Source organism: Otolemur garnettii, unplaced genomic scaffold (genome assembly GCF_000181295.1).
Source record: "Otolemur garnettii isolate 467f Iridium unplaced genomic scaffold, OtoGar3 scaffold00002, whole genome shotgun sequence".
Taxonomy (NCBI): domain Eukaryota; kingdom Metazoa; phylum Chordata; class Mammalia; order Primates; family Galagidae; genus Otolemur; species Otolemur garnettii.
Window position 1 is genome coordinate 3,079,760 of NW_003852397.1, and position 19,746 is coordinate 3,099,505.

General features: G+C 40.4%; 1 protein-coding gene across 1 annotated transcript in view; it reads left to right on the forward strand.

Moving 5' to 3' along the window:
* The window catches only part of CRYBG1 (crystallin beta-gamma domain containing 1), a 57,629-nt gene that overhangs the window by 25,547 nt on the left and 12,336 nt on the right, over window positions 1-19,746 (forward strand). The window contains exons 7-15 of the mRNA XM_003781571.3: window positions 4,445-4,571; window positions 6,744-6,779; window positions 7,778-7,935; window positions 8,606-8,732; window positions 8,815-8,960; window positions 15,768-15,894; window positions 16,081-16,113; window positions 17,019-17,131; window positions 18,617-18,746. Of these exons, the coding sequence (XP_003781619.1) occupies window positions 4,445-4,571; window positions 6,744-6,779; window positions 7,778-7,935; window positions 8,606-8,732; window positions 8,815-8,960; window positions 15,768-15,894; window positions 16,081-16,113; window positions 17,019-17,131; window positions 18,617-18,746 (997 nt within the window). The remainder of the gene's footprint in view (window positions 1-4,444; window positions 4,572-6,743; window positions 6,780-7,777; window positions 7,936-8,605; window positions 8,733-8,814; window positions 8,961-15,767; window positions 15,895-16,080; window positions 16,114-17,018; window positions 17,132-18,616; window positions 18,747-19,746) is intronic.

Genomic DNA, 19,746 nt, shown 5'->3' on the forward strand with positions numbered 1-19,746 from the left:
GTTGGAGGTTGCTATGAGCTGTAATGCCACGGCACTCTACCCAGGGGGACAGCTTGAGGCTCTGTCTCAAAAAAAAAAAAAAAAAAAAAAGAAAATTAACACGATGTCAGTGGTATTATCATTTCTATAGCCTATAACCAGATTTTCCCAATTGCCTCAGGAATGCCTTTTACAGATTTGTTTATTCTAATCAGAATTCAATCAAGGGCCAGGTATAGTGACTCACACCTATAATCTTAGCACTCTGGGAAGCTAAAGTAGGAGAAAAAGTGAAAAAGTGAGATCCCATCTCTACTAAACATAGAAAAATTAGCTGGGTACTAATGCCTATAGTCTCAGCTACTTGGAGGCTGAGGCAGGAGGATCACTTGAGCCCGGGAGTTCAAGACTAGCCTGGGCAACAGAGTGAGACCTCATCTCTACAAAAAATAGAAAACTTAGCTATGCATGATGAAGTGTGCCTGCAGTCCCAGCCCAGGAAGCTGCAGCAGGAGGACCACTTGAGCCCAAGAGTTTGAGGTTGCTGTGAACTATGATGAAGCCACTGCACTCTACCCAGGGTGACAGAGCAAGATGCTATCTCAAAAAAAAAAAAAAAGAATCCAATCATTGTTCATATAAATGCATTTGTTCCATCTCTTTAAGATTCTTTTTAAAAAAAAAAAAACTCTAAAAAAAAATAATTTGACCAAACGTGGTGAAAGAGATGCCTGTAATCCTAGTATTTTGGGAGGCTGACGGGGGTGGATTGTTTGAGCTCAGGAATTCGAGACCAGCCTGAGCAAAAGTGAGACCCTGTCTCTACTAAAAATAGAAAAACTGAGGCAAGAGGTTTGCTTGAGCTCAAGAGTTTGAGGTTGCTGTGAGCTATGATGCCACGGCACTCTACCCAGGATAATAGCTTGAGGTTCTGTCTCAAAAAGAAAAAAAAATTTTTTTTAAATCTTTAAATTACTCCCATCTTTGTTTGCCATGCCACTGCATTTTTGAAGAATGTAGGCTACCAGCTGTCTTAGAAAATGTACCACATTCTGAATTTATCTGAGTGTTCCCTTGTGATATCATTTAACTTATTCTTCTATCATCTGAATTTGTGTCTACTAGGAATTAGGTCTAGAGGTGTGATTAGATTCAGGCTGAACAGTCTGGGGAAGGCCCCTTCACATACACAGACCATGCATTGACGTTTCATCCCGTCAGGTGGCCTGTGCTGACCAGCTTACTCATTAATGATACCGAATTTGGTTGTTTGGTTAGATGTGGTGCCTCCCACGTCTTCCCATTGTAAAGGTGCATTTTCCCCTTTGAGATTCACCACCCCCTCTCTTTTGAATAACCTCAAAGTTAGCACATTCATATTTAATCTTTCAAGTATCCAGTTGGTTTCTGTAAATGGCTAACATTCATGTACAGCCATGTCCAGGGAGTAAGACTTATGATCTAGCTGGAAATGCTGTTTTGGTTTAAGAACAGCTGGAACAAGATAAGACCGATTTTTCTTGTGTGACTCAAAGGGTATTTTTAAAAAGAACAATTACACAAATAGTTTTTAGTAAACAAAAAGATGGCATTGTTACTACTTCAGCAATGTTCATTTGTGTATAAATTGTGTTTGTTAAAAAATAAGTTCAGACTTCATGTGAACTGTTTGTTAAGTGTACCTATAAAGTTGTACTTTTTAATTTTTTAATCTGTGTTAGCAAAAGCTCATTACTTAAGTGCATGGGAAAACAAGAGTACCTTTAGAAACTGAAATAACACTGCCTGAAGACAGTTTCCCCCTCTCCTGATGGCCTTATGAATAATGTATCTTGTTGGAACAGAATTTAGGAAAAATGAATCATACTCTGTCTATGAGTTTTCAGATTCCAAAGTCCACCCAACCTTCATAAACTTATCTGTTTGGTTCCCCAGCAGGCCCTCTCTTACTCAGAACATAGTCTTTTCCAACGCATCAGTTTGTGTTCAGTGTTTTAAGAAATTCCCCTTTACTCACAATTACCTTCCTTCTATAAGTGTTACGTGACTCAACCACACGCTTCAACACAAGTGAAATTTTTAGCATCAGAGGAATAAATTCCTTCAGAACTCAGGCTATAGGAGGACAGACCTAACCACAAGAGCACTTTGGTAAACATCTTCCAACATTGCTGAACCACTTGTTTAGTTAACATTTTGGTTGCAAAAAACTAAGCCCCTTTATTTGTGAAGGAGTGAGACTTCCAGGCCCCCCTTGACTTGTCAGCCTAATAACATAATGTATTACAAAACTGCCAGTATCTACTTAGGGCACGAAATCAGTGTGTAGTGGGCCTGCGATAGCGTGAACTCTATCCTCAAGGTTGTGCTTTAAACATGGGAAGCTGATAAAGTACCACCTTCTTAGCCTCTGTTTTCTTGTGGTTTAAGGCCATTACAGTGGTATTTAAAAGATAAGCCTCTTTTTTTTTCCTTAAGTTAATTTATTTTGAACCATAAACGTGTACAAAAGGTAAATTCTAACCTTATACTCTGAGTTAATTTTCACCAAGTGATTACACGTGTATAACCATCCCTAAGATCAAGAAACAGAATAATAGGCTCGGTGCCTGTGGTTCAAGTGGCTAAGGCGCCAGCCACATACACCTAAGGTGGCGGGTTCGAATCCCCAGCCCGGACCCGCCAAACAACAATGATGGCTGCAACCAAAAAATGGCCAGGCGTTGTGGCGGGCGCCTGTAGTCCCAGCTACTTGGGAGGCTGAGGCAGGAGACTCGCTTGAGCCCAGGAGTTGGAGGTTGCTGTGAGCGTGATGCCATGGCACTCTACCCAGGGGGATAGCTTGAGACTCTGTCTCAAAAAAAAAAAAAAAAAGAAACAGAATAATAGAACGCTGCCAGCATTACTGAAGACTCCTCATTCCCACTTCCTGCCAGCCATCCTCCCCTCCATCTTCCCCAGTAACTGTTACCCTGACTTCTAAGGCTGCAGATTAGTTTTGATCTCCCACCTGTGTACCCCGCCCGGCCTCCCAACATTCTTTTATGTGCGTGTGTGTTGTAAATCCCTGTATAATTAGTGAGTCTAAAGAAGTTGTTGATTTATCCAGGGGATTCGTTAACAAAAAACATCACCAAAAATGTGCCTTGGGCCAAAGTTGAGAACAAAGAGATAAGCATCAGACCCATTTTTTGGTAAAAGATTTAATTTACTGATACCCTCTTCTTGGCATAGTATTCTGGGGACACAGCCTGGTGGAGTGCCCCAGCAAAGACATTTTGTAGAGTTGGAGAGTGCTAAGTGGTCACAAAGAATTCTGTTCATAAACAGGAGTGCATTAACACCTCTCTTATATAAGGCGTTATGTAAAAACCACTTCTCTGAGAGCCTCACCTTCCCACAACCCTTTCAGAAACCAAGAAGACTTTGCGGTCTTTAGAGACGGTTCTAACAGGTTTCCTGGTTTCCAGCCCTTTACACAAGGGTGGGGCTGCTGGTTCCTTGACTGAAGCAGAAGTGACAGCTGACAAGCCTGATAGAAGGGTGGGGTGTTGAAAAGCTATAAAAATCAGAACCAAGAACTCACAAAGCTTTGTGTCCTGGGAACAAGCACTCTGTAGGACCTTCAGAGCCCCTGTGGATGCAGTGAGCTTTAAGCAGTGGTCACCCTCAGGGATGGTCCTGAGTAACTGTGAAAGGAGTGAATTGTGTGCACTGCACTCCTTGCAATGAGGAAAACTGCCACAAAACAGTGGTTAGGAGCCTGGCTCTGGAGTCTGCTCCGATTAGCTGGCCTTTGGCCTTGGGCAATTTCCTTAATCTTATCTATAAAATGGGAGCAATCATATTCCTTCCTGATAGCTTTATTGCGAGGATTAGATGAAATCTAATGGCATTCCTTATGACCTCTAGGGAGATGTTAGCTGTTAATAATTTTTGACATCCTGTGGATGAGTAGTCGTTTATCTACTGGTATCATATTAGTGTTAAGTATGTTGGATGCTTGCTTTTCCCATTCTTGTGATACTTGTGCCAAGAGAATGTTACTCAACTCCATCCAGGTTAATAAAAGAGATATAAAGCCTCCATTTTTATGGCTGAATAATATTCTATGGACCTAATCGTTTGTACCTTCATATTAATCTGAAATTAAAAAAAAATAATTTTGATACCATGACAAATGATGAGGTGGAACTTAGAAGCAACTCAACTAATCATATGAATTAAGTGGGCCAAGCCCCTGAGGAGAAGAGTGTAGCCCAAGAAGAGAAGCGTGTAATGGTTTACTCCATCTTGAGTCTGACATGGGTCTAACACTTAAATGTAACCACTCATTGTGTGGGTCCATATCCTCTCCTGTTCTTGTCCTCTTGTCAGTGGGGTCCTCTGTACCAGGTGGGAGGAAAACCTGAAATAAATGATGAGTTGTCTCCATTTCTCTCCTTCTTTGGTGGTTATTATTTAGATGGCTTATTTATGAAGAACCTGGATTTCAGGGTATGCCTTGCATCCTGGAGCCTGGTGAATACCCTGACTTATCCTTCTGGGATACAGAAGCAGCGTACATCGGATCCATGCGGCCTCTGAAAATGGTAAAAATGAAATCAAAGCAGATCCTTTGTCAGCTTGACATTGATAATCCACAGGGCATGACTTTGAAACAATAAAGTTGACTTTTTAAAAACAAGTGTGTAGTAAATGGGACCAATTCCTTGATAGAAATAATAGAAACAATTATGGGCTGGATGGTACAGATAAAAAAGTAGGTAAAAGTATGTTCTTTGCCTTCAAGGCATTCTCAGCCTTGTGGAGCTGCAGAGGAGTATACACAGCTTCAGCCCGATGTAGATTTAATAAGTGAAGAGAGTGAAAAATTAAACATTGGTGGAAAAATCAGAGGAAGGACAAATACAATGCCAATTTGTGGGCAATGTGACAAAGAAGGGGCGCGGTTAGGAGAGCTTTGTGAAAAATCAAGTTGCATTTTTGAAAAATGAGCAGGATCGTTTTAGATGGAGCTGTCAGAGACTGCACTACAGGAGCCAGGGTGCAGGGCTGAGGAGTGCAGGGCGCAGTGGAGACCAGCTGCAGGGACAGGAGGCTGGGCTGGGTGGCAGCCAGCAGGGTGGTGGAGATGGATATCCATATAAGTATTGTCCTCAAGAATTTGCCTTGGAAGGAGCCTGGCACTGCTTCTACCTTGTTGCTGTATTTGCCTTGTTCTTGGTCTCTTCTGCGAGGCTGTGAGCTTCGGGAAAACCAGGCTGCACCTGGTGGTCCCCCAAGGTTGAGTATAGTGTGTGCCCCATTGTAGCAGTGGTGCGCTAAATACCTGTGGCCAGAGTGAGGCTCTGTGATGAGCATGTTTTTGAAGTGTCGCTTTGCAGTTGTCACTGAGCCAATCTGAAACAAATTAGAATTAAGAAGACAATTTTTTATCTTAAGTTGATCCCTTCTGACAGAGCATTTGGTGTAATTATCTGCATATTCACTGGCCTTAATGCAAATGATTTGGGCTTTTTATTTTTCTTAAAATTAAATCCACTTTCAAAGAATAATATTTTTTTAAAAAAAGAGCAGTGTTTCATTAGTTTTGGAGTATATGAAAGGATTGCCCCAGGTTTTAAAAGTTTGTAATGATGATTAAACAACTCTGAAGTTTGTGTTGTTAGAAGACAATTACTTTTGAAAAGGGCAGGTACTTGATTTGTCTAATCTCAGGTTTGCTGATAAAATCGGCCACATTCCTTCATGATTACAGTTCATTTGGTGCATTTGAACATCTTTGGCTGTACTTTTTTTAAGCTGTTAAAGATATATTAGTAAAAAGAAAACTTTCTGACTTTCCCATTGCTGATTGTAACTTGGGACCTATTTAATATTTTTATGTAATAACTTTTTTCTGGTTCATTATCAGTGAGTTTTTAGGGATTTTTTGAACAATTGTTTTGATTTATCCTTTGAGATATTTTAAATTTTATCGACTAGTTTATCTAATAATTTCATGAGAGCTCCAGATCATACTGTGTGAACTTCAGTGTTTTGTAGTTACTCCCAGTGGCCAGGTAGCAAATGCAGGTGGCAGAGAGCTGAGCCTAGGAGAGGCGTGGAGAGGAGCAAACCAGCGTATGCCTTGGCTTAGGGATGTGCCCAGCGTAGGATTAATAAGTGCAGAAGGTGAAGGTTGCTACCTGTGAGAATCTGCTTCCATAGATGTCAGATCTTAGGATTATACTTCAAGGAAAGCATGGATTTTTATGAGAAATTTTCCAAGTTTTTTTTAAAAAAACACAATTGTAAGAGGGTCTTTTTTTTTTTTAATTTTTTAAATTTTTTTTGCAATTTTGGCTGGGGCCAGGTTTGAAGCTACCACCCAGTATGTGGGGCCAGCGCCTGACTCCTTTGAGCCACAGGCATCACCCAGTAAGAGGGTCTTTACCTAACAAATGCAATCAGTGTAACCTGGTTTCTTGTACCCTCAATGAATCCCCAACAATAAAAAGAGAAAAAAAAAAAAAGGCCAAAAACACCACCTACCATGCAGATTCAGCTTCCAGAGTTCCCACGTGAGGCTCTGCTCCACGCCGTCATCATCCGCATCGTTGGCAATTTGGGGACTGTCTCATGTAAAGCTAAATAAACTGGGGCATAATCACCCTGTGAGGTTCAACGGCTTACCATAAACTGCCATGGCAAATATGTGTATGAAATGGTAATGTATCGGTGGAAAACCATTTTTCTTACTGTGTCATTGTTCTTTCCAGGGTGGCCGTAAAGTTGAATTCCCTACAGATCCAAAGGTAAAAATACATATTTATTTAAAGTTTTATTTCCACTCTATAAAGATAATACGTGTGTGACTTCACACAGAAACCTCTATCAAACATAAATGCCGTCAAAGGAGGCTGCCCTGACTTACACCGGCCGTCCTTTAGGCTGAAAATGAAAAAGTTGGCCCTAGTAAGTGCTAACCGGGTACCGTTTAGCCTCAGAGGTTCACTGTGGCATGAAGTTTATAATTTGTGGTTGTGTTTACTAATCACGGGGCTTGTTGCCACTTGCTAGTTGGACAGAAAAACACTTTTTCAAGACAGTCTCTCCCTCCTCCACAATGCTGCGCCCTTGTCGTTTCCCACATCTATGCCACATACTTGAATGTTACTGTTTTTTGTTTTTTCACTTTTAAAGCAACATTAGAATCCTCTGGTTCCTTTGTTTGGCCTGAGAAAAATTCTAAAAATCAGTTCTAGACATTTAATAAAAACCAATTACTTAAACATTGTGTTTGGGGCTGGGGGCAGTGGGTCAGGCCTGTAATCCTAACACTCTGGGAAGCCAAGGTAGGTGGATTTCCTGAGGAGTTAGAGACCAGCCTGAGCAAGAATGAGACCCCTGTCTCTAAAAATAGCCAGGCATTGTGGCAGGCAGCTGTAGTCCCAGCCACTTGGGAGGCTGAGGCAGGAGGATTGCTTGAGCCCAAGAGTTTGAGGTTGCTGTGAGCTGTAATGCCATAGCACTCTACTGGGGGCAACAAAGTGGGACTCTGTCTCAAAAAAAAAAAAAACAAAGTTTGTTTTGGATCCTTGCTTTGGGCAAGGGAAAAAGCCTGATTTTTTTTTTTTTTTAACATTATCAGATGCTGTTATTTAGTTAATTTTTAAGAATATGTTTAGAAAAAAAAATTTTCTTTTAGAAAATTTTTAATTTATGTTCCAAGCCTTAGTGGTATGAAGTGACTGATTTAATGTTTACCTGTTGAGAAATTTAACTTCTTACAAATTAATCATTTCTGTCATAGGTAGTTGTTTATGAAAAGCCTTTCTTTGAAGGAAGATGTATGGAACTAGAAACAGACTTGTGTAGTTTCGTCACAGACGGTGGTGAAACAGAAGAAACAGCTGGAGATGGTCGTTTGCCGTTCACGTCAGTGGGGTCTATGAAAGTTCTAAGAGGCATGTAAGTAGCTGGGTTACCTGTAAGGATTTCTTCTTTTCTTCCTTAATAAAGTAATAAATGCCGCCCCCTGCCCCACCAGAACAACCTTCCTGATTCTATGGCTTGGTGAATTTTGACTGGTATATCCATGTTCTCCTAACTAGATTTGAGAAAATGGTTTAAAAGACAGGTATGAGGTCAGTTCACCTAGCAAGGCTGATAAATTGGCCCATCCAGATTGATGAAATCTACAGTCTTGTTTATTAGAATTATGGTTCATACCATTGAAGTTTGCTTTCTAATTTTTATACTTCTGCCTTTTATAGATCTTATACATTTCCCATAGAAGTACTTACTGACATTGATCTTGTAAATAGCCAGTTATAATATTTAAATTATAATTTGAAGAACATGTTATCCAGTGTTACTTGCTAAGGTTCTTTTCAGTCCTATGGCACAAACACACACACACACACACACACACGTCTGAACTTTTCTTTATAGAAGTCTATGTCTTACTTTGTTTTCTTGGGGCCATATTGTTATTCTCCTAAATTTTAGAGAATTCCAATGATAAAAATGCAGAAGCTCAGGTCTAGCTGTATGGCTGTTTGTCAATGAAACTGATTTGTACATTGGGAAGATTTTAACATGTCTGAAAATTACTACCATCATGTTCCTTCTCTTGTAGCTGGGTTGCGTATGAGAAGCCTGGATTTACTGGTCATCAGTATTTGCTAGAAGAAGGAGAATACAGGGACTGGAGAGACTGGGGAGGTTACGACAGAGAACTTCAGTCTTTACGACCTATATTAGGTGTAAGTTAAAGAACAGCTAATTGGCCTTTTTGGATAATAAGTGACTAGGCTTTGAATGTTGATTATTTTTTTTCCTCAATAGGATTTTTCCAATGCTCACATGATAATGTACAGTGAAAAAAACTTTGGATCCAAAGGTTCCAGTATTGACGTATTGGGGATTGTTGCTAATTTAAAGGAGACGGGATATGGAGTGAAGACACAGTCCATTAACGTACTGAGTGGCGTGTAAGTGAAATGATCGGATTGTAATTTTAAACATGGGTTTGACCTTGGTTTGTGTTAAAACGATAGTCTGTGACTCAAAGCAGGCACTCAATAACTAATTATCTCAACAGCCAAACATTAAAATAGCCACTTAATAGTTATTGCCATGATATTTTCATAAATGCTTTAAAAAATCTTTGTCATACATTTTTTTTTTTTCCACGTGGATGTAATGTTGGAGTAGGCTATTTGGTGTCAGGATAGAAATCTACAGATCTGCTTCTCTTGTCATTGCATGAAGTCAAACAATAATAGTTATCTGACATTAGAAACCTGAGGCGGGGACAGAATTCCATTTTATTTTCCTATAGTCCTACACCTGCTCCTGTATATTTTTTCCACTATTAGTTTGACATAATTATACTTGTTTCAATATACCTGGAGTTTGCAATTGAACGTTTTATGGATGGAGAAGCGAGTTTTTATTGGAAGAAGTTTAGTCAGGATTCTTTAGGAGGCAGGTGACTCCGTGCCAGGCTAAATTGGCCCAAGTGATACAAATGGAACTTACTGGCTTAGTAACTGAAAAGTCCTGGAGGAGATTTTGCTGCAGGTATGGCTGGATGCAGGGGATTAAATGCTGTCATCAGAACTTGATCTTTACCTCTTGACTGGGCTTCTCGCTATGTTGGCTTTATTTTAAGCAGGCCCTTTGCATCTGGAAGCCTGTGCGCACATCTGGCTTTTGTGCTCCCAACTACTTGCTTGCACAAAAAGATCTTCTCTTTCCCTCACGAGTTCCATGTTTGACTTTGATTGCTCGGCTTGGCTCACATGCACGTGCCTGAACCAATCCCAGGAGATGGCCCTGTCTGGGTTATATGCCCCTTCCCAGAGCTGGGATGCAGGGGCCAGCCCGGAGGAGCCACTGAGCTGTGTCTGGGATTGTTGGTCTCCAGGAACCTCAGAAAGAGTTTGATCTTTCTAAGGGAAGAGTCCAGATGGGCAAATACAGTAGATGGCCATTATAGGGAGTTACGCATTCTTTCTTCTAATCCAGGCTGATGCCTATTCTAATTTGTCATAAGTGAGAATATTATTAAATAGTTATAGGAAATAACTTGACACTGGTTCTGTTTGATGTTAGGTGTTTGGGGATGTTATAGTGATAGGCTATTTGAATCATTCTAGCCTCTGTTGTGTCTCATGGGGCCTTCCACAGTAGCCCTAGATATTTGAAATGTGTCTAAAATGTAATATACTTTTACTATTAGACATGTTCACCAAATTCTTGTGTAGGCTGTTGTAGGTGGTGCTGTCTTGGCAGAATGATACCAGTGATTTGGGGGTCTTCTATTCTTTTCTTTTCTTTTTTCTTTTGAGACAGAATTTCACTCTGTTGCCCAGGATAGAGTGCCGTGGTGTCATCCTTGCTTACAACAACCTCAGACTCCTGGGTTCAAGCAATCTTTCTGACTTAGCCTCCCAAGTAGTTGGGACTACAGGTGCCTGGCAAGAGACACCTGTCTTAATTTTTCTACTTTTAGGAATGACACAGCCTTGCTCTTGCTCAGGCTGATCTCAAACTCCCGAGCTCTGCCCGATCTCAATCCACCTGCTTCTGCTTCCCAATGTGCTAGCAGTACAAGTGAGAGCCACCTTGCCTGACCAGGTCTTTCATAGAAGTGTCTTCTCTTGGGTCCTATTCTGGAGTCCTCACATTTTAGAATCATAGCTGACTGTGTGCAAAAGCCAGAAGTCATCTAAACAGTGCTGTGCCTCTGCAGTGTTTCGCTTGCCTTTAAAGCTCATTATTTAGAAGGGAAATATAGTGACCAACTCAGTTTGATGAAATTGCTGTGTGCATTGTGATATCCACAAGTGTATTGGTTTTGCTCGTCAGGGCCCAGTCATCCACCCTAACAAAGGAAGCCAGAGGATGCTGGGGCAAATTCCCAGAGGGCATTAGGTAGAATTGCAGTGCCCCGAGCCAATCTCCTGTCCTTTGTACAGAGCTCTAGCTTACTTAAAATCAGTTTCCTCTATAAAATGTTGTCGTTATGTTTCTATTTTGAGTTATTTCTAGTTGCATTTCCTGGCTTAGGCTTTTTCTGGTTGTAGCAGTTGTGTTTTGGTATAAGGAGGAAGTTGAAGGCAGGTACATACATACCGCACGCACGCACGTGCGCGCGCACACACACACATACACACACACACACACACCCCCACTTCCTTCTAAGTTCACTGGATGTGGAAGGCCTTCTGTATGTCCCCTTCAGGGACAGCTGCTTCCTCATATTTCGTTCAGTTTGTCATTTGACAAATATTTATTGAGTTCTACTATGCATAAAGCATTATACCCTCAAAGAAGTTACAGTATTTATATAAAACATAATTATTGCCAAGAGAGGTAGAGACTAAACGCTTCAGGAATCCACAGTATGTATTAATTTCCAGCATGGCACAGAGAAGACTGCAGAGGAGCTTGCGTTGGGGGCTAGGCCTTAGGATGGGAAGGCTGAGATGTGCCAAGATGAAGAAGACTAGCTATTCATTTTTAATTGTTTTGAAGGAAAATCATCATATTGTAATAGACACTTCAGTTTGATTCTTTCTTTTTTTCTTTTTTTTAGGTTTAAATTTTTATTTTTACTTATTTATTTATTATTCTTGGAATCCATTGAGGATATATAGTACCAGATTACATTGATTGCTTTTGTTAGATAAGGGCCCTCTTAAAATTCTGTCCCATCTCCAAAAGGGGTACCACACCGCTTATTCCCCCACCTTCTCTCTCCCCTTTCTCAGCTCTCCCCAACCCCCACCCCTACCATGAACTCAGACCTTAATTGTCCTCATATCAGAATTGAGTACATAGGATTCTTGTTTCTCCATTCTTGTGATGCTTTACTAAGAATATGTTCCACATCCATCCAGGTCAATACAAAAGATGTATAGTTTCCATCCTGTTTAGTGGCTGAATAGTATTCCATGGTATACATACACCTATATGGAACTCAATGCCAGGAACAAACTTTTGTGAAATTCTTGTTCTGTGGAAGTCTCCCCCAGAAGGCTCATTATCACATGGGTAATAAATTCTCTGGGTAGTAAACTCATTATTAGCTCCAAAAAAAGAAGACGGCCTCCAGGAAGGATGTTCAGAAGTCCAACAATTGAGGTTTTTGAGAACTGGCTCATTTCTTCCCAGAATGTGAAGGGAAATCCCCCCAAACAGTCCTGCTTACCAGTTTCTAGTTTTATACCATATTCTTGGTGAAATAGCGGAAACAGGGTTAATTTTTTAAAACTAAGAGCAAAATGAAATATTTCTGAAGTTCAGATAAAAAATAAGAGTATTGTTGCTTTAAATTCTTTTTCTTTTGGCCTTCCACAAAAAGGCAGGTTGGCCCTGCTGCCCTTAAATGTTGAGCAATTATTCCACCAGGCTGGGACCTGCTGGTACTTGTATTGGTGGCTTTCCCTTCCCCCTCTCCAGTCTTTAAATAGAGAAGTGTTCATTCATGTGTACAGTCTGAATAAGGACGCTAAGGAATTTTCCTAAGAATCGCAAGTATAAATTTTAAGTAGACTCTGAGATCTTAGATACAGCAGAAGATCCGAGATCTGGGTTTGAGTGAGTGATCTGCGGCTGCATCTTGGGAGGGAAAACAACACGACTGTCAATTCAAGTAACAATAAATCGTTTGCCTACTTTAGCTTCAGGGAATTAGGTGGGATTACTGGGGTGCTGGTTTTATAGGGAAACTTACAGTTGTTAGCAAAAACGTGGCTGAGTGATGCTGCTTCTTCTGGGGCTCGCTCAGCCGCTGCCTTTCTCCTCTGTGTTTAGTCTCTCCTCACTGCCTTTCTCCCTCCACACCTTGAAGTCAAACAGAAAGGCCTTCTAACTTGGGCAGCCCCAGTGCCCTGCTGGGAACACTTTTTTTGTGATGTGGCTTATCCTCTTTAATTTTCAGTTGCTTTTTTTTTTTTTTAAGTTCTGGTCTTTGTAGATTTTCTTGATATGCGGGCATTCCTGCCCACGGTGCTCCCCGCTCCTGCATCAGCGAAGCCCATAAATACACACACAGGTCCCCAAGTGCTGTGCTGCTGTGCTGGCCGCACCGTGTGGGCACTGCGACCTTGTCTAACTTCCTTGCTTAGAAATGAAAATGCAAACTCTCACAAAGGTTCAGTGACCTCTTGAGGGTTGGTGCCATGGCCACAGATAGAACCAGGTTTCCTAACTGCTGACCTCACAGTGATGAAGAAGAGGTTTTGAAAATTGCGAATGAGTAACAAACATATGAAAAATGCTCATCATCCCTAATTATTAGAGAAATGCAAATCAAAACCACCCTGAGATATCATCTAACCCCAGTGAGAATGGCCCACATCACAAAATCTCAAAACTTCAGATGCTGGCGTGGATGTGGAGAGAAGGGAACACTTTTACACTGCTGGTGGGACTGCAAACTAATACAACCTTTTTGGAAGGAAGTATGGAGAACCCTCAAAGAACTCAAGCTAGACCTCCCATGTGATCCTGCAATCCATTACTGGGCATCTACCCAGAAAGAAAAAAATCCTTTTATCATAAGGACACTTGTACTAGACTGTTTATCACAGCTCAATTTACAATCGCCAAAATGTGGAAATAGTCTAAATGCCCACCAACCCAGGAATGGATTAACAAACTGTGGTATATGTACACCATGGAATACTATTCAGCCATTAAAAAAATGGAGACTTTACAGCCTTTGTATTAACCGGGATGGAAGTGGAACACACTGTTCTTAGTAAAGCATCACAAGAATGGAGAAGCATGAATCCTATGTACTCGATTTTGATATGAGGACAATTAATGACAGTTAATGACATGGTGGGGGTGGGGGAAGGGAGATCTGAGAGAGAAGGAGGAAGGGGGTGGGGTCTTGGCGTGTGCCACACTTTTTGGGGGCAAGACACGATTGTAAGAGAGACTTTACCTAACAAATGCAATCAGTGTAACGTGGTTTCTCATACCCTCAATGAATCCCCAACAATAAAAAAGAAAGAAAGAAAATTGGCAATGAGGTTCTGAAATGGGAGTTTTGGGATGACAGCATTTCCTGAAAGGAACTGTGACTGGTGCTTACAGCGGTTTCTCCATTCGGATGGCCACAAGCAGGTGTGCCAGTGTTAGCAGTCATGGCTACTTGCCACGGGAAACTCGTGCAGCGTTTTTTTTTCTCCTTGGTTAGTTGTTCATTTCCTAATGATGACTGTACTTGAGTTTTTGTTTAAATCAGCCCTTTAGATAGCGAAATCATAATCTGTTGTAATTAGGAGTGTGTGGGTTGGTTAGAGTTAATTTAGTAGAACAGTAAATGGTAGTTCGGGTCCTAAAGCGAGGAGATCCCAGGGAGCCTCAGGAAATGGAGATTCAGTCACGTCTGGCCACTGATCGACTGTGTCACCTTGAGCAAGTCCTTTCCTATTCAGAACACCTACAGGTAACTCCATGCAGTGCTTCTTAGCTAACTGTGAATGTCGCAGGACAGGGACTTTGTCTCTCTCTGCTTTGTTTTTCTAGCGCCTCCAGTCTAGCTCCTGGATCATGGCAAATGGTCCGTCAGTATTTATCAAGTGATAAAATAAATCCTTTTTCTGTGTCTTTAGGTTTTCCCATCTATAAAATGGGAACATCAGTATCTCCCCAGAAGATTAAATGTGCTAACATGTGAAAGCATTTTATAAAGCTCTGCTTAATTATACAGAGTAGATATTATTCCTTTAAGCTATGAGAAGACCATGAGAGCAGTGACTTAATTGAGTAAAACACTGAGCGTCTCTTGAATATAACAGAGTTGCTAACTTTTTCCCCTTCAAAAACTTTGTTAGGATATAAAATCAATATATTAGTTTGCCAAGTGTGGTAGCATAGGCCAGTAATCCCAGCACAGCAAGTTGGGAGGCTGAGGCAGGAAGATTTCTTGAAGCCCAGGTATTCGAGAGAAGCCTGAGCAACATAGCAAAAATTTAAAAAAATTACCCAGCCTTGGTGGCACGTGTCTATAGTACTATCTACCCAGGAGGCTGAGTGGGAAGATTGTTGACGCCCCGGAGTTCGAGGCTGCAGTGAGCTGTGACTGTGCCATGTTCTCTAGTCTGGGCAACACAGTGAGACCCCATCTCTTAAAAGAAAAAAAATGTTTTGTTGTTTTTCCCGAGTAAAGATCACTTAAAAGATAACAAATGAAAATATTCCGAGAGACTTGTTTTTAGTATTTCTGAGGGTTTGTTCAATTTTGCTTATAGATAGCTCTATCATGTTGGGAATATTGTTTGAGACAAAATTTTAGTTACTTTGCTGCATTTATTTACTTTAGCATTTCTTCTGTTAACTATTTTTTCAGTGTGGTTTGTTGTATAGTAGAGACATAGCTTCAGTTAAGAACTTTCTGCTGAGTTATTTTAATCTTGATTTTAAAGAAAGAATTCTTGCGTGCTTATTAAAAGAACTAGGTTCTTCTTAAAAGTTCAATTTGCTTCCTTAGAATAAAATCAGAACAAAACACAGAGAAGTCTTTTCATTGGGGATTCTTCAAAGATAGGATAAGCAAAACACCAAAAAGTTCACGTAATAATACTCTTTCCCTTACCATTTCGATTTGTCATATAGATAAATCCATCTGTTCCTAAAGATTAATGGAAAATCAGAAAAATTAAGATTACTGCTTTACAAATGAAAGTTTCTGCATGCTATGCATTTGCCCTAATGTGTGTGGTAGTTTTACTACGTGAAATAGTAACTGTAACAAGTCACTGTTTTTGTTTCTTTAGGTGGGTAGCCTATGAAAATCCTGACTTCACAGGAGAACAGTACATACTGGATAAAGGATTTTATACCACTTTTGAGGACTGGGGAGGCAAAAATTGTAAGATCTCTTCTGTTCAACCCATATGTTTGGTAAGGAGTCATATTTTTGTATGAGAATATTTAACTGAATTCTGGATTTCTGTTATGTGTGCTTCTGGCTCATACAATATTTATTGCTGCAGAAAATATTCTAATTGCTAACAGTGTGGAAGAAAAATCTTTTTCAGTATGTCTGCTATATTCATTTCCTTTTCTCTTCCCTTTAAAAATTTTTAGGATTCTTTCACTGGCCCAAGGAGACGAAATCAGGTAACTTCAAAAATATTCTATTTTTGAATATTTAGGGGCTCTTCATTTGAAAAGGTGAACTAATGTATAAAATGTCAGACATTTGGGACACTTTGTTAGTTTTCCCTATTTTTATGCCTGAAAGCATAATTGTATTTTTAAAATAAGATTTAAGTTTACTTTAATGCTTGATATAACACTAACCCATGTCTGAACATTGCTTATAAAATGATCTTTTTGTGTAAAGCTGAATTTTATATCATTACGTTGAATCAGTGTGTATCATGACGGTAAGATTATTATTCAAACAACAGCATTTAGTTATCATAAATAGTAAAATGAATTCTCATATTTGCTATGTCTGCATTAGACGTTTTATGTGGCCTCAAGCCTTTTGAATGATGGATGACTCTTAACATCAACTGCAGTGTCACATTTGATATTTAGGCTTTTTAATGGAAGTGTTCATACAACCAGTAATTATGGAGGCACAAACATCACTACAGCCTCCTTTACTGGCATGTATGAGATTCTAATAAGATAGTAAGTATCTTCTGTTGAGAGGGAGGAAAACTGTACTACATGTTTCCAAAATAGTCTGTTAATATTAGAGCTGATTAACAACTTTTGGCCACCATAAAGCTTTAAAATGCCTCAAGGCTGGTTAACAGGGTGTTCTATAGAAACTTACCCTGTTGTTGATTTTCCTTTGATGTCTCCGAATTAAATTGTCATGAAAGGGAAAGCCAACATGTTTCTAATTGATGGTTAACGTATGTAAGTAGAAAATTAAAGGATTTATAAAATTCATACCAGTTTACTATAACAAGAGTTAATCGGTCGTATTTAGGTAATCATCTCAAAAGCTGAATGAATTAACGTGTTTTGGAAAATAATTGTATGTTTTTCTGTTTACTTTTTCAAAGATTCACTTATTTTCAGAACCACAGTTTCAAGGTCACAGTCAATGTTTTGAAGAAACAACAAGTCAAATTGATGGTTCATTTTCTACCATGTCTTGCAGAGTTTCCGGAGGCAGGTAAGTAAAACAGTGGCTTGGCAGAGCTGTGTCACTTGGGTAGAGTAGAATTCACACATCAGCAAGTATTTAGTGGCACCTGTTAGAGGCCTGGCACCATATGAAGCTACCATCTTGGTCTGAAAGTATGTTTTACGACATCCGAGTGCTGGATGCCAGAGCACGTGGACGTCAGAGTGGGTTGGTGAAGGCGAAGACCACCTCATTGTATAGACGTCACACCAGGTGCTGCGCTCTCCATGCCTGCTCCACCACCTGTAAAGGGAGAGTTGGACTCAGATAACCTTTAAGGTAGATTATTTTTGTAGATAAGAGGAAGATAGGCACTCCGCATAATAGGAGAAGAGGAATATGCAGTTGGGGTGGAGTTAGTGTGCCTGGTGATCAAGGAGCCCACTCCCCAGAGAGCTTGTACTAGTAGGAAGAAAAGCCAGCTTTAATTGGGAGAGTGGAATCAAGCCATGAAGACTCCCTGAGCATGTGAGTTTCGATGGATGCCACAGGGAACACAGACAAGGGTAAAGGCAATGGGCCCATAATGCCATGCTGAAAATAATAATTTTATAAAAGCTTGCCTCACTAGAGAAGAGAGAGCTCAAAGTCAGGGAGACTTAGGAAACCCTTAAGGCAATTTATACAAGACATGATGAAAAATGAAGTCTAATGAGAGTAATAGTACCTTTAATCGTGTAGTTCTTTATGGTTGAAATAACACTGTTCTGTCAGTTAGCATTAGTGGAAGAGATCTGGCTTTGCCTTCAAATACAGAGGTTGACAGTGAAGCTTCACAGTGTCTTAGCACGAACCTCCACCCCATTCCAGTTCGGCTTTATCCCTCCCCTGCTTCATGTGTTACTGCCAGACGTGTTTTTTAATGCTCATTTATTGTCTGTCTCTGCTCATTAGAGTCTAAACTTCAAGATGGTGGAGACTTTGTTTGGCTTCCTACCGTACCCCCTGCAGTGGAGAATTACCTGACACAATTGGTGTGTTAAAAACCCAACAAAACACCAACTTTCTAGGGAAACATGGTAAATCACCATTTTTCCAAAAATGCTGAGCCAAGGTTAGCTAAGTGACTTATCCAAGTCACTGTAGTATTTTGACTTCTGGCCCAGTGCAGAGGTGTCAGGAATGAGCATGAAGAAGAGAGAGCTTTGGGGGTTGGCTGGCTATGAAGGTTGCAGGAGTCTTATTTAAAGAGGACTTGAGAGCTTGATGCTGCCAGAATGGTGGCACCTATGATAGGAGCCAGGAAGGCTGATAGGGAATAAAAACATGAGGATTTTCATGGAGAAAGTTTTATTCCCAGATGCAAAGTTAAATGACTTTGTATGAATATTAATTTGACTCAAGATGAAATGCAGTGAATATATCTAAATATTTTTAAAGAACAACTCTGGAGGCCATAAACATGTTTTATAGCAGGCTGCCTCTAAACATGAGACTTCTTGAATAGGAAGTGTGTGGTTTTCCCTCCTGTAGCTGGGTGGCGTACGATGGAGAAAACTTCTCTGGCAATCAGTACATACTGGAGGAAGGCCATTACCCCTGTCTCTCTGCAATGGGCTGCCTGCCTGGAGCAACTTTCAAGTCTCTTCGTTTCATAGATGTTGTAAGTATGTCAGTGTGAATACTGCGTTACAGAAATGTGTAGTTCACTGAGCGGATGGGCAGAGCGAGGGAACCAGCACAGCAGGCAGGCCTCACCCAGGGTAAAAGCTGGGGCTGGCCATGTGGCTGTCCGTACATCTAGTTTATTATTCTAACTGATACACATATTCCACTACCCCATTTTACTTACTTAATCCTCATACGGATCCCTAGATCCCTAGCGGGAATCTCTCAGGGATATAGCTTAGGGAGTGGAATTGCTGGATTTCACATGTTATGAACAGGCAGTTTCACTCACTGCCACCAAATCAGTTCAGATTCCTGCTGGCAGTGCGTGTGTGTTTCTGCGTCCCGCATTGCCGCATTACTGAGTATTTGCTCTCATTTTTGTCATTTTGATAGAATGAGCAGAAAGTATTATGTCATTGTTGGAATACTTTGTATTTCACAATTAGTGAGGTTGGTATCTCTTATCTATTATATGGGTTTTTGTCCAGTGACTTGCCTATTTATATCCTTTGCGCCCGACCTATTCCGTTTCCTATATCTTTTATTGTTGTTATTGATTTACAGAAATTCCTTATGGTTTTTTCGTGTGTTATTCTGTTAGAAGTTTACCATCAAGTGACTTCTCCCGGTTTATCGCCCGTGCTCCTCCAGATTATAGTGTCCTGTTTTGGAAAGAAAACTTTCAGTTTGATGTAGTCAAAGCACCATGCAATAGAACAAAACTGCAAGATAACGTTCAGAGAGTAAAGTCTCGGAGCATCTGTAGCTTTTAAAGATTTTATTAGTAGGTAGCAGACCTCTCATAAAAAGCTTTAGCCAGGTGCAGTTGGTGATTTGAGTTTCAGAGGTAAGCAGAACGCATGAGCTGGCTTTATCCCATCCCTGCCTATTTAAATAACTAAAACGCTGTTGAGACGTGAACATAGGAGCAGAGAAACATGGAATCATGTGGTAAGACACGTTAGCTTGTAAGTAATGAAATAAGACTTTTT